Source organism: Sinohyriopsis cumingii, chromosome 13 (assembly GCF_028554795.1).
Source record: "Sinohyriopsis cumingii isolate HCF-2022 chromosome 13, ASM2855479v2, whole genome shotgun sequence".
Lineage (NCBI taxonomy): Eukaryota > Metazoa > Mollusca > Bivalvia > Unionida > Unionidae > Sinohyriopsis > Sinohyriopsis cumingii.
The window spans coordinates 40,212,332-40,235,348 of NC_142973.1; the positions used below are offsets into that span (position 1 = coordinate 40,212,332).

At 33.8% G+C, this 23,017-nt stretch overlaps 1 protein-coding gene across 5 annotated transcripts in view; it reads left to right on the forward strand.

The window, feature by feature from the left end:
- Positions 1 to 19,265, forward strand: part of LOC149785263 (uncharacterized) — a 113,363-nt gene extending 94,098 nt beyond the window's left edge. For 4 of the 5 annotated variants that reach the window (XM_089979120.1, XM_089979122.1, XM_089979119.1 and 1 more), the window contains 2 exons: positions 4,442 to 5,002; positions 15,912 to 19,265. In XM_089979120.1, coding sequence (XP_089835246.1) covers positions 4,442 to 5,002; positions 15,912 to 16,033 — 683 coding nt within the window. In that variant the 3' untranslated portion in view covers positions 16,034 to 19,265. Of the gene's footprint in view, positions 1 to 4,441; positions 5,003 to 8,000; positions 8,051 to 15,911 lie in introns of all 5 variants that reach the window. The other variant, XM_089979123.1, reaches the window with a different exon arrangement.
- The last annotated feature ends 3,752 nt before the right edge of the window (positions 19,266 to 23,017 follow it).

Sequence of the window (23,017 nt, forward strand, 5' to 3'; positions counted from 1 at the left end):
GTTCCAGAGTATTGGAAACTTTTTTTTAAATAACTCCTTATTTGGTTTGGGAATTTTATACTGTTTGGTAGACATAGATCGCAGGTGGGGAGTATTACCAGGTAGCCTATACTGGAATAGTGATTGTAAATATTCAGGAGCACTATTATGGGATATCCTGTACATTAATTTGGCTTTTCTCAAACAGAGAGATCAAACTTAGCCTAGTGCTCCAAATATAGTCTAGGCCTGCCCAGACATTTTCAGTGTAGAGATATTGCAGCTCTCCATCTTGGGAATATACAGTAAATATTGCACCTCCTTGTTAAATGTTAACAGCAAGATGATACCTGTTTATTTTATCCACTGAGTAAGTATTGACACCATCAAAATAATGATATCATAATGTATTTGATGTAAAAAGTGACACTTGGCAAATAAACAACTAAATTGATCCTTCAGCATTCTTCCTGACTGGAATTCATTTTAGTTTTTTCTACCCTGAAGATGTAAATTGACTTGCATTGTTTTTTATTAACTTCTAAACTTCCTTTGTCAGTTCTCATTGTTGAGGTAGTGTTGAGCCAATTGTATTTAAGATATACATGCCTCACTCTTGCATACTTCCTGAATGGCAAACCTTGAAACACATTTTTGTCAAGTGTATCAACTTTCTTCTACATCAACTTAATTAAGAGACTTTATTATGTACATCCAGAGAAATGGATTTATTGAGGGAATATTGTTTATATATGTATAATAAATTTTGACTCTGTTTTTAAGGATTTTATGTTTTTAGCTCACCTGGCCATATAGGCCAAGTGAGCTTATGGTATGGTCCTGCTTCCATCATGCATTGTGATTTGTGTCTCTCCATCGGCAGTTGCTTGTTACCATTCTGGAGTTCATATTTCTGATACGTAACAATTTCATTCAGACTTGGAATATGGGTTATATCAGACAAATCTCAGACAGGTATGATAATGAGTGAGATTTCTGCCATATTAATGAGGTGATCTTACAATCGATTGGTTAATGTTGTTATCATTCTTATGGTCATTGGTCATATTTCTAATCCAATTATGAACAGGCTTGAAGTACAAGTTTATATGATTCAGATTTGGATAGGTTTGATAATACGTGAGATCTACACATATTAGTGGGGTAATCTCTGACCGAGTTTGTTAGCACTTTGGAGCCCATATTTCTGCTCTGATTTTGATTTTATGTCAAATATATGCTTATATCAAATGTATGCTATATTATTAACATCTTGGACAAATAAGATATTGAGTGATATCCATATTTTTGTTCTGACTTTGATCAAACTTCAAATCTAGGCATTATTAAGGTACATGTACTTGTATCTGACTGGCTGACCTTGTTACCTCTCTAGATCAGAGAACTACATGTATATTAATACTATATTTTTTGTCCATTTTCTTTAAAACTGGGTTAATGGGTTTATATTGTCAAGATCTTGGATGACTCAAATTATGAGCAAGAATCTGTGCATTATTAATTATGCCATTATCTTCATATAAAAAAGTTGTCATAATAAATAGCCATATAGTAAAACAGGTAAAATCAACATGACATAAAGTTTGGGAGATAGTTTACATAGGTTTTGTTTTTACAATACTGCATAAGCATGTTTAATAAAATGGTAAAGTGTTAAGATATGTAAGCCAGGTAAGCAATATCATGCCCACTTGGTCCTCTTGTACATCTTTATCTATTATTCTGTGTATCTTTATAGAATTGTAGGATATCACCTTTTATCTTGTACTATATATTCATGTCTGTTTGCAAGGCTTTATTTTCTTCAAGTTTAAATTGGAATTCTTTATCTTTACATTTTTTTGAGCTTACATTGCCTTTTAATTGGCACCATATATCCAATAATGTGCATACATGCAGTTAAACCACGTACATGCATATATTTTTCTTAAATGTGGAGGAAACAATATGAGGCTAGTTCCAATCATACAGTAATTATATTGTTAATCAAGTGAGTCTTTGCTCTTGAAAAATTGCTAAATTTAAATCTTTTGTTGTGCATCCATCCTACCCTCCCACCTCCAAACCCCCAGACATACTGGTTTTGTTCTCTCCATCGGTCTGTCCCTCCATCATCTGTCCATCCATCCACCACACTTTGTTGTAAGCAAAATACCTGGCTCGAAATCTATAGTGCCAAAAAAGACTAAATTTGATAGATATCTTGAGTGAGTCACAGCATCTGATAAATATTCTGGTGACTGTAGCCTTTTTTGTCAGCTTTGTTTTTAGCACAGTTGGGCTTGGACTTTGAGGTAAACAAATGAAATCCAGTACACTTATTTATCATCATTATGTAGGTGTCCTGGTTAGATTTTCATGTGATTACCTGTAGAGCAATTTTTTTGGGTTTTTTCCCACTGAAGATACATTAAAATAATTGCAAACACAATGAAACAAAATTCACTTGAGATAGTCAAATTAAATTTGATTAGGTTGCTTGTGTTAATATGTAATGCAGAGATGACATGATTTAACTCCCAGCCCATTTTAGTAATTTTTCCATTTATTCATTTTTTTAATAATTTTTTTTTTACAGCTTTAACCTTTTTTCTTAGACTTTCAAGTGTGATTAAACTTAAACACTTGTGATTGACGAATACACATTTGTGGGTCTTTTTTTGTAGGAATATGTACATATTATTTTTTTTACAAATTTAGGTCATTCCAGCAACTTTTATGTGCCCACTATATGACAAATCTATTATGTTATTCATCCATTTGTTACTAATTTCATGTTTTCACAATAATTGAAGTTGTTCATGATCTACACTTACCAAACTTTGTAATGGCTTGTACTTGGGGTAAACGAGAATCCTATCAGTCATAGGGGTCAAAAGGTCAAAGATCAATTTAAGTGTGATTTAAAAAAGAAAAATGGTCTCTGTATAGAATCTTTGGTTTCCACCATAAACAGTTGCCAGACTTAGTGGATATCTTGCATATAGTATAAGAAATAAATATAATAATTCTGTGGTCAAAGGCTTAAAGGTCATGGTCACTTTGACCGCAAAGTAGACAAAATTTTGTCTGTAATAACTTGAGTACCATGACCAAAGTTTGTAGAGGGATTGTACTTAAGGTATTGAAGAAGCCCATCACTTTTGGGATCCAAAGCTCTTAGGTCAAGGTCATTGTGGCTCAAAGTAAAATATGTTCCACTAAATAACTTTTGTTCTAGAGTAAGTTCCTTGATTAAACTTTGGATGGATTGCACTTCGGATAATAAAGAGGCCAGTAGATACTGGAATATGTAGGTCAGTCTCAGAAGTCAAATTGTACTGATCTGACATCCTGTATTTCTATCATGGCAGCCATTTGTATAAAAAAAAATCTTATCACAACTCTGCTTGAACAGAAAGTGATATTTATGTGGGGTTTTCACCAGAACACTTATTATGATGTCCATTTGGTCTTAAATATGGTCACCACAGCAGCCATCATGAAAATCGTGTTATTGCTACTCCTTCTGAATGGAAAGTAAAATAGTGAAAATATTGTCTTTGTTTCTCTCCAAAATGAATGGCTATATCAACATTTGTTTTCACCAGTGACTTTTAATGATATGTAGTTTTTCCTAAATGATAAAAGTGCCAGTCATTTATCCAATATGGGTGCCATGATTAGTAGCTTTAGAACCTTGTTACAATTTTCCCCAAATAGATGATCATTATGATATAGGGTTTTCACAAAAAAAACTTTTAATGATGTCTGCTTTGTCCTAAATGAAAATGGTTCCTCCAAGCTGACATCTGTATATGTACCAGAACAACTGATTTGAAAATCTGATTATCACTTTAGAATATCAAAGATGTTTTTAACACTCGACAGCTAAAAGGAAGAAATGTTCTTATTTTGAATTCCTGGAAATTCTTTTCACCCAGTAGAGTGTCAATCCCTTCAAGCGGCTCTGACTCTTCAATGGACTCTTGTTTGGTTTTTTATATATAACATTTATGAACTATTGTTATTTGTTTGGCAAAAGTCTTGCAAGCATGATTTAACAAAAGCATTTTAAGATAGACATAAGAAAGCTTTTTTTGTGTACTACTTAAATTGGCTAAAAACTTTTGATCATATAAAAGAAAGACTAAATCAGGACCTTAACAAATTAGGAACATTTTCCTGCTTGTTGAAGTATTGGGGGAGAGGTGAATGAATCCTGCCTAGTTTAAATTGTGTGCATGGTTCATTTTGTAACTACAACTTGACTTGGCTGTGCATTTACTTTGGAAGTTAAGAATACAACATTTGACAATGTTGTAACTGGTTTCTATAATAAAGCAAAGAAAAATATATAAAACTGTGTATAATAAACAGAGAAACATGGTGCTATAACTGATTCTGAATTTGAAATGGATTCAGACTGGTTGCCTTAAAGTATATCACTTTTTTATTTTAGAGTTGAAATCAAAAGAGGCAGAGGAGCTGGAACTGGAGAAAGTGATCCAAGAGGCCCAAAAAGAGTTTTCCAGGTTATCTCATTTACAGGAGCAGTATGAAATAGAAATTAAAGAGTTAGACTCAGGACAATTGATTGGCCAATTAGAATTGGAGAAACAGACAGAAAAAGTATTAAAGAATGAATTAACTTCACTTAAGACACGTCTTGAAAAGTGTGAACATGACCTTAAGCAATTTCAAACCAAGGTCAAAGTGTGTAGTGAGGAAATGGACAAGGAGAAAGATGTGATAGAAAAAGACAAGAAACGGAGAAAAGATGAAGAAATAAAAATTCAACAACAAATCTCCGAACTTGAGAAAGAGTTGAAAATAAGGTCAGAAGAAATTAGTAAACTTATTGGAAATCTGAAAATGTCTGAAGAGGATTTGGCATCTGTGGAGAAGATAATCAGCCAGAAGAAAGAAGAGGTCAACGCTTTTGAAAAGGAGCTGCGAGAGTTCAACATAAAAGATCTTAATACCTCAGAAATAAGGAAATCCCAGCAGGAATCAGGAGAGGGTAGGTCTTCAAAAAATATGAGAAAAATGTTCCTTTATTTTTTTATAGAGCTGTCATGTTTACAATTGTAAAATCTCTAAATATTTACACATCTTTTAGAAAGTGAAAATTTCTATTTAAATATGATCTTTCATTGCCATAGTAGACAATAATAAAGTTGATGTGACTGACAAGAATGTCAATGATAATCTTTATCACTATAATTATCAAGTTTATCTGTGAACTACAGCCATTTTGCTTTTGATATTGAACAAAATTAAAGAAATGATAAGATAAATTATATGTGATTCTGGTAACCTGGTCTACCCTTTTTTAATATTCCTGAGCCAGTAACTTCTGATCACACACACAAAATTTGGTACCAGCCTTGCCCAATTTTTCACCTTTAAACCAATAATTTTAGATTGGAAACTGTGACATGAACTAACATGAACTGAATTTTTAAAAAACAGTAATTGATAAAATCCATACAGACCTTCCTACCCTAACTCCTTTTTACACCTTTAGCAGAAATACTCGAACATGTTGGGTGGAGACCTTATTGATAATTTCACTAATTAATACATTCATAATTTGTCTAATTAATACATGGATAATTTCTCTAATTAATACATTCATAATTTATCTAATTAATACATGGATAATTTCTCTAATTAATACATTCATCATTTATCTAATACATGCTTAATCTGACTTGATTCATGTTAGCATAAATCATACTTCACATATTCTATAGGTCAGATATTGACTCTTGAAAAATTCATATGAAAGTATTATCAATTTTAAGTACAAAATTCAGCATTTTGTAGAAATTTCAACACTTATCAACTACTCAGAGCAGGCAGTGGCTTACTGTCCCTTACAGCATGGATAATGTCAATGCCGCCAAAAGTTGACATCTGCTATAAACTTGCAGAATTTTCTGTACTTAACTATGCTGTCAAAAAGAATTTTCCAAAAATAATAAAAAGGATAATTGAATGCTTACATCTGGCATTGAAAAGCAGATTTATCTTCTCACAATGAATTAACTTGCAAAGATAACAGAATTTACAGTGGCATTAAGTTGCGAGTTCAGCTTATGAGCAGTTTGTAACAACTTCACAGCAGGTTTTGTTCATCTGTCTCTTACTTTTCATTGTGGCTGTGCATTATTTGAGATAAAATTTTAACCAGCATGGATTAAGCATGCAGCTTTTTTGTTTCTTTTCACACATTCTGTTATTAGAAAGAATTATTTGAGCTAAAGGTAAACTTCTCATGCAGTAATTTAGTTACATCCCTTGTATTGATTTAGTCTGACAGAATTACCTCCCTTACAGGATTATACCAACAGACTTTTTGTTGGCCACAATAGTCTTTGATATAGCAATAGTGATTTATTTTGTGTCAAGAAAGTGTTAGAAAGGAAGCAACAACTTATATGTGTGATGTGTGTGCGTTAGATGATATGCTTGAATGGGATATCGGATGGAGAGGCTTGGGGTGGGGGGTGGGAGATGAAAAGATTGTTGGTAGAGAAATAAAAGGCATTCTAGCACCCAAGATTTCACTGTCAGTTCCCCACCCTACAATATACCTAGTAGAACATAAAAGAATTTTGTCTAACTGATTCCTTGTATAGTCATGACTTTCTTTACAATTTTTATTTGATCTGTTCTCTTTTGATCCCTGGGACTTGTTTTTTCTCATATGCGCCTCTTTCACACTGATTTTTTTAAATGTTGCATCATCAGTGAGAATGAAGCCAATCATTTTTGATTGCTCACATGATCATACTTGTGTATCCTCTAAACTCCTCAGTGTTGTCATTTGTCATTGGACAATGCTGTCAGTCTTGTACAAGACTAGTTTGCATCATTTTGATACATATTTTGGACCATTTTGAAAGCAGGAGAGGAAGTGAAGACATTATCCATAGTTATGGATTTTATTAAAATTTAAATGCATGCCATCCATATCTATGGAATGATTTTTGGACAGTATGACATTTTTGGGAAATACATGTACCATATGCACTCATATATAAGTCAGGTCCACCTACAAAAACAACATAGAGCCAGATCTGCAGTTGCATAATGTGCCTGCAGATCAGGGTCTGTGTTGTTTGTGTGACTGATTTGTCCTAATAAATGACATAGACCAGATCTGCCAGCACAGTATGTAATGACCATTCTGGATCTGTGCAGTTCGCAATGGAATCCATCTTATCAAGGATTGTTAGAGTTTACAACAGATCCAATTTAATTGAAATGGAAAAGAAATTTAAATTGCAAAACTTACATTCAGTAAAAAAAAACATGAAACTTGATTTGGGTTGATCTTGAGAATTCAGCAGCCTTTCAAATCCCCATTATTAATCTCTATAGAAGCTGATATTGGAAACATTTTGGTAAAATCATGTACCATACATACTCATAAATTGGATCCAACTGTATACTTCATACACCAAAATCAGCTATTGCATTATGCACCAGCAGATGTGGATATATGAGGTTTGTTTTTAGTTTGTACAACAAACAACATAGACCCTGATCTGCAGCATATACAACAGCAGATGAGGGTCCATAACCCCATGTATTAGCAAGTAAATATAGTAGTTAGATGAAGCAAATATTGCAGATGTTTGGAAAGATAATTCATCGATCCATATATACATGTAACTAAAAGACATTGTAATTGACAATTAAGTGTTTATTTCACATTTACTACAATAATCCTAACACTATAGATGATTTCAATTACAGTATTGTTTGTTGTGCAAGTCATTGGCTATAACAGTGTATTACATGTATGTCCTTGATATATCTTTGACTGAGGTCCAAGCAGGATCCAGTGTTCATTATTTCCACTGTTTTATAGCATGGAACTCTGTAGATATCAATAACAAGTTTTTGAATACTGAACCAACAGATAAGAACTATTGGCTTCAGGGACATATAGAATAATAAATGAGAAGAAGCCAAGCATTTCATGTCAGAGTTGCCCTTTCTTCCAGCCATTCAGCTTAACTACAGAGTACTTGATACATCTCAACAGCGTGGACATGTGAGTACACAAGCTATGTGGAACAGGCACTCTGAGGGACTTGGTGCAGTTTTAACCTCAATTAGTACAACCCTTTCAGTGCCAAGAAAAGTTGATTCTGAATGATTGAGTGATCTTCCTAAAGAAGTCACAATGATGGTCATGTTCATAATCTGTACCAGGGCCATAATGGTATCAACAATCAAAATTTTGAATATGGTGTGGGGGTGGGGATTGTTTTAGGCAGTTTTTGACAGCTTTTGAAAAAATTTCCTGAATCTGTGAAGGTTTATGGCAAAAACTTAAAGGCTGAGATCCTAAAATTGGCCAGAACAACTAGAAAAGGGTTGCTACTTGGGGATCACAGTTTTCATTACATAGGAGCTGTGATGGTCAGGTAGGCAGAGATATCCAATATGCCAAGTCGAAGAAGATGTGGAAAACTTAACATATATTTTCTGGTCCCCTGGTGCATGGAGTTGTATTCTAATTAGATGCCATCTTCATGTAGTTAGAATTGATCTGTTATAAATGGGATGTCAAATTGTTAATCACTATCAGGAACAACCATCCTTGACAAAAGTCAAGTTTGGACTGACCCAACTTTATGATTACCTCCCTTTTAGAATGGGGTCTCAGCCTTTGAGGATCTACACTTTACAAAGTTGATTGCCTCACTTTTGTTTATGATTTATGATTGACTCCCTTTTATAATAATGTCTCAGCCTATAAGGATAAATTTATTACAAAGTGAATTTCTGGCTTTAGAAGCTAAAACAAGCATTCTTGCACTTAACTTCCTATACCATAAAGCTATTTGCATTTCATTAACAGAAATTAATTGGCACTAGCATTCAGTCCTGACTCAGTGCTTTTTTTTGTTGCATCAAGCTTCATTACATCAGTTAATATATAATGTTGATACATGTTTCAAAAAGCTGATAAATAGTAACAATGTAACAGGAACCAAGGCACTGAAGAGGTTGACAAGAAACATATATCGAGGGTAATATATTGTACTTCTTGCACATATTCTGCAAATTTGTAATCATACGGTGTAAATTCAATGTACCATTCAATCCCTGATGTCTGTTCAAAAAATGCTCAGTTAACAGCCATCCTTTGAGCTGGATTTGAATTTGTTTTCCCTAATATTTAAATTTGCAGATAAAAAGGTTTCAATTGCTGCTTTAGGAAATATTGTCACTCAGTTGGCTGAGCAGCAGACTTGCAATCCTAACGTTATAGCTTTGGTATTGGGCCTATACTTGACCAGGCCAACCATGGTTGGCTGCTTAGGTATGTCTTTGAGAAAGGTATTTTAAGATGCCATTTCATTGGCTGGCTATAACCAATATGTTGAAAGTGCCTTTAAAGGCCAAACAGCAATGACTGGCCATTAATGATACCCACAAGTTTCATGTTTCCTAATTAATACAGATATTATTAGAGGTTTATGTTGCCCGTGAGCCCTCATCCAGACCATTATTCAAGGGTCGTGACCCAGTATCTGTTAGATATTTTGCAGTCCTAGCAGGATATTTTTGTCAGACAAATTTCTGAAAATAAATTTTAGTACTTGTCTAATGTGACAAATCATCTGGCTACTATGTCGACAAGTAAAATACCAAGTGGTGATTTGTGATGAGATAAGAGTTATGGAATAGCAATGTCTTTGACAGATATTTGTTTTTATTTTTAGGAACCCAGAGAATTTTTACGAAAATATTCAGGTTTTAATTATATTTTCCATTTTGAACAATCCTTAGTCATTGATATTTTTTAAAACCATTTTTCATGTTGTAATTTTGATCTGGGTCTACCTTCTTCAATTGAGATTATGGACAATGCATATACAAAACCACATCCTGTTCCTAATTGGCGGAGAATTAAAATGAGTTTGAGATGAAGCTTATAGTGATAAATTTCAATAATCTGCTAGATTCTTACAAATTTTATTGCTCTCAGACTAAAAAGGTTGGTCGTGTTAAACATTTATAACTATTTACAAATATCAAAGACAAATGATCACATTTGGTTGAAGACTGACACGAATTGATTGTTATAATATTGGCCAGGGATGGTTTGGTACATACATATCAGTGCATACAGTGTATATTTTCTAACATCTTTAATTATTTTACCTTAGAAAGATTGCAGATACACTGTTGTAATAAAAAAAATGAACCACTGAACAAAGTTTAAAGAAAGGGATGGAGATTTAGAAAATTATTATAATAGTGCTTTCTTTGTATCTGCAATTTTCAGGGTACGGTTTGGTTGCATCCATGGGGCAGACTTCAGTTTGCAGTTTTGTTGTTTATGCATCTTTTATTGTTTTGTTTTTTTTTCAGAATTCAAAGTGAATGGGAGTAGGGTGCTTCTTTTCAGGCATATTGGATGCATTTTGAATTTGCCCATCATCATACACATGTGGCTGGTGCTATAAATTATGTTGTACAAAAGGTCCAGGGCTGAAAATTTTCAAACAATCCAATTAGCAATTGGCCAGATTTTAAATGCTTTCATTTTGCTACTTGTTCTCGTTAAATGCTGAACATATAAATTACAAAGAATTTTTAAGAAAAAATTATGAAGGGGATTCCTTACATTTGCAACTGTTTGCAAATTGTGCCTCTTTAGCTGATATCATATATACTCACTTATGAGTCCCAACTGCAAACTGTACAGACCTAGATCTGCTGTCATATAATGTGCTAACAGATCTGGTTCTCAGCAGCTTGTTAGGAGTAATCAGTAGAACAAACAACATAGACCCTAATCTTCAGGAGCATTATATTATGGCATATCAAGGTCTTTGTTGTTTGCAATTTGACTTGACTTATAAGTAAGTACCTGTGGTACTTGCAGCTGTAAGGTAACTGGAAATTGTGTTAGTGCACTGAGTATTTTATATCCTTTGGTTGGGTTTTATGGGGTTTAATGGTTGTATTAATGGAAAAATCTAAATAAAGATTGCAATAAATTAAAATAATAAACAGAAAAAAATATGCATCTAATGCCAGTGTATTTATTCATTTAAAATATTCCTTAAAAAAACTTTCTATGTGCAATACATACAAAGCTATTCAGTACTTTTTATTGTTGATACTTTGCAAAAAGTAAAAAAAAGGTAAATTGTTTTTTTTATAATTGTCTAAATATTTACAGCAGATTTTTCATCAATTATTCTAGACGATGAGTGGTAGCAAAATGTTTTAACAATTTTTAAAAAAAGCAATTTTCAGTCCTGACTTATGTTGCATGAATTATAACAGAAATAAAAAATGGGATATGTCTTAATCACGCTTCTTTCTCATTATTGCATTGCTGTTCATCACAGTTCATCCCAAGGAAGTATACAGGGTAAATTGTTAAAAAGAAGAGAAAAAAAAAAAAATTGGGAAGAAATGTTGGCGCTGTTATCAGTGGATGATGCAGCAACAGCAATTGATGTTGCCATGCTTGTCAACTATTGATATTCAGAGGATGGAAACAGTTTTATGATAAAATAAAATTATCCTCCAAATTTTTTATGTACAGTGGCAGACATAATAGAATCAGAGATTTAAAAAAAACATCTTATTTTTGGCATATTTGTGTTACTGTATATACTTACTTATAAGATGAGTCCAAGTGCAAACTGCACAGACTCAGGTCTGCTATCACACAATGTGCAGGCAGATTTGGGTCTAAGCAGTTCTGTTAGGAGTAATCAGAGCAAACAACATAGACCCTGCTCTGCAGGCAGATTATGCTATGGCAGATCTGGATCTTTGTTTTCTACAGTTTGATTTGACTTACAAGACAGGATATACAGTAAGTAAAGAGAAAGAACTGTGTATCTTTGATTAGATTAGTTTTTAAACATCTGTGGAGCATGCAGTTTTCTTCTTTTATAGATTGCATGGATGACCTGAAGTTTTTTTTTCCACATCTTTTGCACTCTGCCAGCGGCAACCTTTCTCTACTATTTTCTTTCAATATAGGAACTTGATGTGTCATCTCTTTAGAAGACAAAACACTTCTTGAATCTCTTTTTGGATTGCCTGCAACAGATTTTGATTGTTTTTTTTTATGGCATGCCTTGCACATCATCAAGGTTTCTTTTTTTTTATCCTCTGTAATCTCCTATTTGATAAGTATCAGGGAACTTGTACTTGTTTACCATACACACTCATCGTCAAGCCACATCCAGCTGCGAACAACATAGACCCAGATCTATTGCAGTCTTGTCAAAAGAGAAAGCAAATATTTTTGTAGTGACCTAACTGCTTCAAGGGGAATGTCTAATGACGATCATTTACAGCCAGCTTTTTACATCCCTCTCTCCATCCCAAGTGTTTTAGCTGGATTACACAAAAATGACAATGTGAATAAATGAAATTTAGATGGCATATATTTATTAGATTTTTTAAAACAATTTTTCAGCAGTGTTCTAAATTTTTCAAACATTCTTTACTTTGAGTTGTTTGGTGAAAACTTTGTCAGTACAATCGTGCAAAAATTACTAGACACAGACAAACAAATTTGGTTGGCTTGTTCGTAAGCAATTTTTGATGACCTATTGAGACTTTTCAGTTACTTAAGCAATTGTCTCAGTTTTCATAAATTTTCAAACTTTTGGAGGGGTGGCAACCTTGTTAGCAGGATTGTAAGTTGTTACAGGCATGTTTGTGCATATGTAGATGACCAGGTTACATTTTTATGTTGCTAAGGTAGTTTTGCCCATTCTGTTTCTTAAACTTTGAACTTCTTCAGCGTTGACTTTTGTGGCTGCAGTCATTGCATATGTGCTTTACAAACAGATTTTCAGTTTCTATTGATGTTTGTACATTGTTGAAATTCAATAAAAGTGTGCCATATTTGTAATTTGGTGATTATTATTTTGGATATTCTCTATACATTGCACACACACATATATATGTATTAACCGACTTTTTATTCTCATAAAACTGTTTAATTGTTATCAGAATAGTAACTGTAGAAAATAACTGAACTCTAGTTTTCTCAAGGACACTTTGAAACTAGTACCCCTGTTTCGATCAGAGTAAACGAAAAGCACAAGACTATTAAAAATTGAATGAAAGTTATTCACTTCCTTTAACTGATTCCCTTATTCAGAAATAAAAGCACACAGGGAGTCATGATAATCAACATATGTCTAAATGACCAGGACAAAAATAGTATAAGACTAACATTAGGAGAGATGATCACTTCTGATAGAAGCATAAATGGCAGCATTTGCTGAAAATAAGAAAAATGAAAAATATTTATAATATACTTTATTTTGTGGTGGTAACTTTGAGGACTCCAAAAATGTTGTGAATATAAAATATTTGATAAAGCATGATGAAATATATTAGGTAAAAGTTGTGTTATGCATTCACAGAAAATATTAGAGTTCATATGTTTCAGCAGTTTGTTATGACACTATAGTTTTAAACTAAGTAACAGAAAAGAGTGAAACCAGACAGGTTTTGTAGAATAAAAAAAATAATGTATTTCCCAAGAAAACAAAGTAAACTTTTAGAAAGAATTTGCATTATTGTGAATTAAATCCCAAATGGACCTAAAAATTCTGTCACAAGTCCAAAAGTATTAAGTTCCAATTGAATTCCAGTGGTATTCAAAATAACTTCCAATATTGAATTTGTTGATGTGCCTATAGTCTTGCATGTGTTAATGTGCCAATGGCCTGGAATGTGGCAATGTGTTAACAGTCTTTTGATGTATCACGATCATATAATCCAAAATGTCCTTGACTGAATTCACTATAATTCCAAACTATTATTTTCATCCAAGAATATTAGTAATTCCAGTGGATAATAATTTGAAAAAATAAATCCACCCAGATTAAAAACAGAACATAGCAATAAAACTGATTCTGCTTCAGATTTTAAGGCAGGAGTGAATAATCCTGTAGCCCAGTTCGGTAAGTGCATCTTGAAATTACATCCCTTGACACGCTCTCCATTGCCGACAATAAGAAAACTATAAACCGCCACTTCCAGGGAACACTTTCCAAGAATGGCTAGGATACTTATTGAATAGATTGCCATTTCTTTTATGTGCTTTGTGGATAGACGGACACACAGGAACACATGGCATACATCACTATTTAAAGAGGGGGGAGCAATATGAGTTGCATGCTTTCTCAGCCGCAACCATGGGTAATAATTATCAATCTCCTGAGCACAAAACTCCAAATCAAGACTAAAATTTTCAGATTGTATAAATTTGATATAAATGGATGCTTACATAAAATATATCAATACTGACTGGTATGAACTTTATGTCAGGTTATTGTGGAAATAATCATGAAAAATTAGAAAAGATATTCACATAACTTTGATTTAATTTGTACATAAAATGTAGTATTATGACTACCCCTCTTTAAATTTACTCAAAAAAAAGATGTATTGAAGTAGTACTTAGTTCTTAACACATTAACCCCTGGTGACGAGTTTACATGGCAGGAGGTAGTAGCCTACTGCCGAGCTCTGTAGCCTCAAGGTCATATATGATACACTAAAGTGGGTGGTAGACAGATGTAGCTCTACGATGATACCAGATAATCTGGAATTTCTAGTTGCCCTACAAAATACAGAGGGAAAAACCTCATTTTTTGGACCCAATTTTTTTCCACCCAAAATTTGCCCATGGTCAGAATCTGATTTTGTGTCTGGATTTTAAACCTTTTGGTCTCAGATCTAAGGCAGACTGGTATGAACTGCAAACAGACAGAATGAACCTTTGCAAAAAGTAGGATAAGATGGGCATTTGGAATAAAGAGTGGTCTCGATATGAAAATAATGGGTCCATTAAGCAAAAAAAAAGAAAGAAGAACTCCGACTTTTACCCTTCTGTCTAGATTTTGATCCACATAAGCTACCAAATATTTGTCAATACTTTCAGTGAGAGTATTTTCTAAGTATATCTCCAAATTTGGATTTCTGTTCACCGATTCACTGATAAAACTTTTACCTAGTTCAAGGTAGCATTGTTTTATGATTTCTTATAAGGGGCATAAGATAAACATGTTATTTAGTGAGCACTAATGTTCAGCCTGACATAAATTTTCACTCAGTTGATTGCTCAAACTTTTAACATTAGAATCAGACTTATTGAGAATAGTATCATCTGCATAATGATTGGTTTTTGAATGTTTTGCTTGTAGGGAGAAGTCATTTATAAACTGTATAAATAAAAGTGGTCATAAAATATATCCCTGTTTAACTCCTTTGTTTATGAGTTCTGATTTAATGTTACCATTAACAATTTGTTGGCTTCTGTCCCAGAGGCATGATTTGAACATGAGAGTGGTAAATGAGACCATTTGCATATTTGAGGTTTCCATTCATGTATATTATGGTCAAATAAAAATCAAAAGACCTCTTAAATTCAAGGTATAAAGTTCCAAATAGTTCTCCATTGTTCATAGAGAGCAACCATTCATCATCAAATTTTGTGAGTGAACCATCTGGTTGCAGTGTTAAAAGAAGTGTATCTCTTTTTAAAAATGATGTGCTTTTCTTTAGTCCAGTGTTTCCCAACCTTTTTTGGTCACAATCGTAAAAATATTTTTTCTTAATCTCATGACCCCGTTTCCACATTTTGATCAGTTTTGAAACCCTAAAAAAAAAATTCCTGGTGACCCTCCACAACCCTTGAGAACATCCTTGCAATCCTGATTTGGGTTGCAACCTGAGGGTTATGAACCACTGCTTTAGCCAATACAAATTGCAGAGGGTCCAGGAGAAAACTATATTGGTCTTGTTCTACTGTAGGCAATATGGCCCCTAGGTTCAATTTTGTACAGGTATGTACAAAGCCTAAGTTAGCAATTATATTTGATGCTTTTTCTTTTATCTGTTGCCAGTGGTCCTCAAGGTCTTGGAGGGGCGACTTTCACCACACCTAGGTGGGAAAAATACAAAACTGCCAGCATCTCTCAGCATCATTGCCATTCCAACCAAGAACCCAAATGGTGTCTGGGTCTAATTACTTCCAACACCACCGCAATGCACAAGACTATGCACTGTAGGAAGTTCAGTGCTGTTATGGTGAAGATACACTATCCTTGCCACCATTTACTGCAGTATCACCCACTGATGGGATCTGTCTAAATACAAGCCAAGAGCACCACCAAGTGCAATAGCGTTTGCATCACCACCCACAACCACCCTAATAAAAGTATCGTCTGTGGCCAGAACAAGAAGCTGTACAGGATGCTGATACACCCATAGCTACTGTCTTTGCCATGGATGCCATGCATGTCATCATCATCTGGAACAAAAATATTGCTGTATGGATAAAGCCAGTGTTTATAATGTTCATCATCAGTATTGAGGCTGTTAATATGGTGGTAGGAGCACCCAACCAGCAGAGTCACCACAGTATTTTTGTAGTTAAGTCAATATTACTGTTTATGTGTAATATAATTGACAACCTATGTCAGGATGCAAAATGGCATGTATAGTAAATGCTTGCTCTGACCTGGGTCTATACAGTAAGGAGTAATCAGTGAAACAAAACACAAATTCTGATCTGCCAGTACATTCTGCAATGGCAGATCAAGGTCTGTATTGTTTGCAGTTGGACTTGTAAGTATATACAATAGGTTTATAGCTATTACCACCACTACTTCCATCTACATCATCACAGCTAGAACTTAAATGCATCTGGTGTCAGATACAATCAGCTTCACTTTCAACGCTAAAGAGCCAAATGGTATGTTGGTCAACACAATGTTGTGCTATTCTGAAAATTAGCTGATATTCACAAATACACTGACACATGTCTAAACCACTACACGCTGCATCCAATGTGAAATATTGGTGTGGTAAAGTTACTGTTTTATCAATGTTTCTCCAATGTTATCTCCATCTGTTAAGCAGATGTTAATAACCAATCTGTACAAAAAGTATTATCTTAATAAAATGATTTAATCTTTGATTTTCAGTTGTTTAATAATAACTTTTTAAAATAATTTTGAATATTCATGATTGTTACGCTGTTATTGCAAATAAAATGTACACTGTACATGTACTTTTTTACAGTTTAATGAACATAACCATATATGAGATTATTACGGATGATAGTAATGTTCACAATAAAGTGAAACTAAGAAACAATAATGTCATGTTATTTTCTGTATTTTTAGACAACTTCTTAATTACTATTTTGATTAAATTTCCTAATGAATGGGTACCATGTTTGTAAACAGTGAGGTGATTGTGTAATGCTAGGTGTGTTCAGTAGGCTGGACACAGCTGAAATGTTTCACAAGGACAGTATATCAGAGAGCATCAAGCAAGACACTCTTTATTTACGCTTTACAACAAAAATCTGAAAGGACTAATTATCTCATAATTTCATTTTTCCTGTTTGAACAATGCTAATTACTCCCAAATGTGCAAATTGAGATGTGTTGTGAATACAGATTAACACAGTCGACAGTGTTCCAGTATGCAAAGATATGTACTCAATTGCTTTAAGAACAAATAGATTCCAGACAATATTACACAGTAATATAAAAAATTTTGCAATTTTTTTAGGCACTCATCAAGTTGCATTGTATAGTAATAATATTATATAGTATTGTATCAAGAACATAAATGTGTAGAGAAGAAAAACAGTTGCTGTTTAAAACTAGTGAATTTCAGTTTTATAACAGAATTTCATTTTTGAAAGAAAAAAATAGCATTTGAGCTTAAATTAGCAATTTCCTATATTGGAAAATTGACTCAGTCTGCTGAGCATATTACAAATAGTTTACAGTATATATATGAATGGTGGATCCATGATATTTTTCCCGAGAGGATTCAATGCTGAGATTAGTGGTGGATCCAGGACTTTTTCTCTCTAGAGGATTCATTTTTGAGATCAGTGGTGGATCCAAGATCTTGTCTCTTGATGATTAAATTCCGAGATATTGGTGGATCCATGACTTTTTTCTTGAGAGGATCCAATGCTGAGATTAGTGGTGGATCCAGGATTTTTTCTCTTGATGATTCAATCCTGAGATAGTGGTGGATCCAGGAATTTTTTCTCTTGAGAGGATTCATTCCTGAGATCAGTGGTGGATCCAGGATTTTTTCTCTTGAGGATTAAATTCTGAGATATTGGTGGATCCAGGACTTTTTTCTCGAGAGGATCCAATGCTGAGATTAGTGGTGGATCCAGGATTTTTTTCTCTCAAGAGGATTCATTCCTGAGATCAGTGGTGGATCCAGGATTTTTTCTCTTGAGGATTCAATCCTGAGATGATAGTGGATCCAGGAATTTTTTCTCTCGAGAGGATTAATTCCTGAGATCAGTGGTGGATCCAAGATTTTTGCTCTTGAGGATTTATATTGAGATATTGGTGGATCCAGGATTTTTTCTTTCAAGAGGATTCAGTTCTTTGATTAGTGGTGGATTCAGTATTTTTTTCTCAAGAGGATTCAATCCTGATAAGGGGTTTGCATTGGGAATCGGTTTCAGTTTAAACATTCAGGACCAACAGTTTATGATAACCAATCAGTCATTGAATTGAGTTGGTTGGAGATTTTTTCTTTATATTTCTTTGTGGAAAATGCAGTTTTTTCATGCTTTGAAATGTTTGTGTGACCCAGAAATCAGTCTTATCATTGTATGCAGGGTGTCGTACAAAATCTACAGATGTCTGATACTGGTTACCGATGACCTACTTGTCTGAAATGTTTGATCTTGGATATGATGAACATGAAGGGTTGTGATGCAGTGAAAACATTAAATTTAAGGTGCAAAATATAACATTCCCAAGAAAAAGACTTTAGTTATTTATAATAGTTGATTGAAAACCATCATCAAATGATTGGTCATATGGCTTTTCTATCAGTCTTTGATCATCACAGCACAAGAAGGGGTGATTCATTTCGATTAACTTTGTTTTTCACTGAAAAGTGGACTGCTGCAACTTGCAATGATGCCTTCAACTGGTCTCAACCCCATCCACCACCCAACACTGCTCATATAATAGAATTAGAAAAAGAACTATCCACTAAAAATGACAACGCTAAATTTTGCTCATGTTTTTGATTATTCTTCAGTTCTTACAATCTGTGTATTTAAAACTTTCTAAGTTCATCATGCACTTTAGCAGTCAGGAGACACTTATCTGGGAATAAACTTTGAATAAGCTTCTGCAAGATAGAAGAATACACATGTAACAAGTAATTGAATTTTAACCCAATAAAATATTCTGCTTTTATATTCTGTTACACTGATATATATATATATATATATATATATATATATATATATATATATATATATATATATATATATATATATATATATATATATATATATATATATATAAATTGCCCTACACAATGTAACTTTGTGAACATTTTCAGATAATACTCAGCTTCATATATTCAGTCCACTGAAATTATTTACACTCACCTCATCATAATGCCTGGTATGCTTATGGTATGGTCCTATGTCCTGTCTACATCACGAGTCATCTCGCAACAATCGGTATTTTCACCTCTTTCTCAAAAGCCACTGGATGAGCATTAAGTTTATAGCACTAGTGCTGATCTGCCACCTGCTATGGACACCATTAACAAAACCTTCAACTAACTTTTTCTCCAAAGTCACAGAATAGAAATTAACCACATCTGAAACAAAGCATCCTGTCATTGGGCCTTTTTATGATTATGCAAATAATGTCATTTTATCGTCCAATATGGCCAGCATTACTGAAATAGAAAAACCTTGAAATGTTAGCAAGCATCATATTAACCAAGATTTTTTTAGCCAGCCATCCATGCACTTGGTATTTAAATTGATGTCGGAAAGGAGAGCAATCTCAGACCCACTTGGCCCTCTTATTTTAATCATTATACGGATCATATATGCATAGGTAATTTATTACCACCATTTTCAGAAATAATGTGAGATACAGCAAGCATAATGTTGTCGTCTAAAGCGCTCTCCATTACTGATCACTGCCATCTCATCTCTGTCTGCGCCGGTTCGAGTCTCAGATTCAGCCAATGTGGGTATGTGAGAAAGCTTGCCAGTAGCTTCTCATGGGTCGGTGGTTCTTTTCGGGTCTTCCCAGGTTCTTCCTCCACCAATAATGCTGGCCGCCATGTATAGCCTATCATGTGCTGAAAAATGGCGTTAAACCCCACAACAACAACAACAACATAATGTTGTCAGTGACATAAGTGGTGTTGGCAAGGTATTTTGCAGGTCAATAACGCTATATAAAAAAAAAAAGAGACAAAGCAGTCAAACCAATTTAACAGTGATATTACATTACCATATTTATTCAAATATTACATGCTTCTTTTTTTAACATTACCATATTTATTCAAATATTACATGCTTCTTTTTTTAACATAATAACCCTAGATCTGGTGTCACAATGCACTAGCTGATTAGGGAAATTTATGAAGAACAAACAGGGTAGACCCTAAACAAACAGGGTAAACCCTAAACAAACAGGGTAGACCCTAAACAAGCAGTGCTTTATGTGACAGAAGATCTGTTTTTATCCTTTGGTGTTTTTGTTTTAATTAGAAAGTCATGTCTTTTCTGTCACATGCCAGAAAAAGACCTCGGATGTAAAATGGTGGTCTTTTGAACTGCCTTCATCATATTGTTATATCATAATTGATGTTATTAGAACTTCTTCACATGCCATCACTAATAGCAGTTTGAATGATTATTCATTGTTGGATTGCAGGAATAATGTAAAAATTAAAAATTAAAACTGGAGATCTTTAACTGATGGTTGAAATGTCACAAAATGTTATTATTAATTCTGATCTTTATATGAAAATCTGGGCTTGCCAAATATTCATCCACTAAAAACTAACCAATTTGGCAAGAAGCTATCTGATTCACTCCGAGTTTCTTTCAAAGAGTCAAAGTTATATGACTCTCAGAAAGAAATCAGCATGTTCCAGTTGTTGTTGTAGGGCAGGGTGCAATTTGTGGTTGAAGGCACTTTTGCATGGCAAATACAACTGTTTCATGTCATCTCATTACACAGATTTTCTCTCAAATATTTTGCAAGATATTTGATGCCGATGTTGATTTTTTTAAGACTTGTCATTTAAGGGGGGGTTCTCGGGAATATTTTCAAAATTAAAGAATGAATATATAAATTATTGCTGTCTACATTATCATGGAAATGAAACAGTTCTGTCCAGAATATGTAGATCTGTTTACTATAAAGTTGAAATGAAACGTGCACCTTTAGTTTGGTGCTGTTTTGGAACCAAGATAATTTATTAGTACAAAATGCGATATGGAGAATGTTTCTTTTCTGGTTATTTTTAGCTCTTATCATTATAGACCAGAAGAGCTTATGGGATTCTTTCTTCTGTCCATCTGTTTTTTTTCTCACTACTCCTCCTAAACTACTTGGTGGATTGTGATGAAACATTACACAGACATTCGCCACTGGCCTAGTTATCCTAAATGAAAATGGTACTACTTAGACAGCCAATATGACCACCACAGTGACCTTATTAAAAATCTTGTTATCACAACTCTACCTGAATGGATGGCATTAGTATTATGGGGTTTTCACTTAAAGATTTAATTTGATGTCGAGTTGGTCCTAAATGATAAATGGTACCAATCTAATATCTAATAGTTGGTCCTGAATGAAAAATCTGGTATGGTTCCATCAGGAAAATCTTGTTATTGCTTACTCCAACACAGATGGTCTTATCAATATGTGGTTCTACTAAAAGACAGCTTTTGATGTCTAGTTGGTTCTAAGTAAATATGGTACCTGTCTGATGGCCACCATAGGAACCATCTTGAAAATCTTGTTATTACAACTTCTTCTGAACAGAAAGTCATACTGACAAGTGGTTTTCTCTGAAAGACTTATTTTCATGCCCAGTTGCTCTCGAGTGAAAATGGTGACAATCTGACATCCATTATGACTACCACATAGTGACCAACTGGAAAACATTGTTATTGCTACTTTTTCTGAGTGGAATGTCATATCAACATGAAGTTTTCACAAAAAGACTTATTATGTCTTGTAGGTCATCATTGAAAATGGCGCCAGTCTGATATTAAATATGACCACCACATCAGCCATCTTTAAAATCATTATTGTTACTGCTTTTTCTTTTGAATGGATGGTCAAATTAACACGAGGTTTCACTTCAAGGCATCTTTTGATTGATTGATCTAGTTGATCCTAAATAAAATGATGCCAATCCAAGGTCCAGTTTGGCCACCACAGCAGCCATCTTGAAAATCTTGCTATTACTCCTTCTCCCAAAATGGGGTTTCAACCAGTAGACCTGTTATGATGCCTAGTTGATCCTGAATGTGGCTGCCACAGTGGTGGTCTTGAAAATCTCACTACTCCCCATGAGTGGATTATCATGATAACATCGGTTTTCATCAAAAGGATTCTACTGATGTCTACTCTGTTTTAAATGAAAATGATGCCAATCCATCATCCAACATGTCCACCACAGAAGCTAATTTGAAAATGTTGCTATCACTAACGAATATCAGCAAAAGTTCAACACTTGGCAGTTGAAAGGAAGAAATGGTCTCATCTTGAATTCCTGGAAATTCTTTTCACCCAGTAGAGTATCAGTCCTTTGTGATTGACTCTTGTTATTTTCCAAAAAGTCATAAACATATGGGTTTAGAATAATATTTTTCCTGTCAGTTGAATTTTTATTAAGTCAGTTTACTGATTTGTATTGATACCAGCATAACAAAAATCAGAAATAACAAGAAGCCTACTTTTAACCTTTCAGACATGATATTTTGCAAGATTTATTTATGTTTTGTTTTACAAGTATATCTTAAAGTTCAAAGGAGTTCCACAGGGATCTGTTTTAGGGTCCTTGTTATTTATATTGTTACATATGTGCTTTATACTGTGTTATTTCATTAATCATTCAAAATCATTGTAATTTTTTAGAAGTTTCTTTACTTACTGATTATAGTAAACAGGTTAAT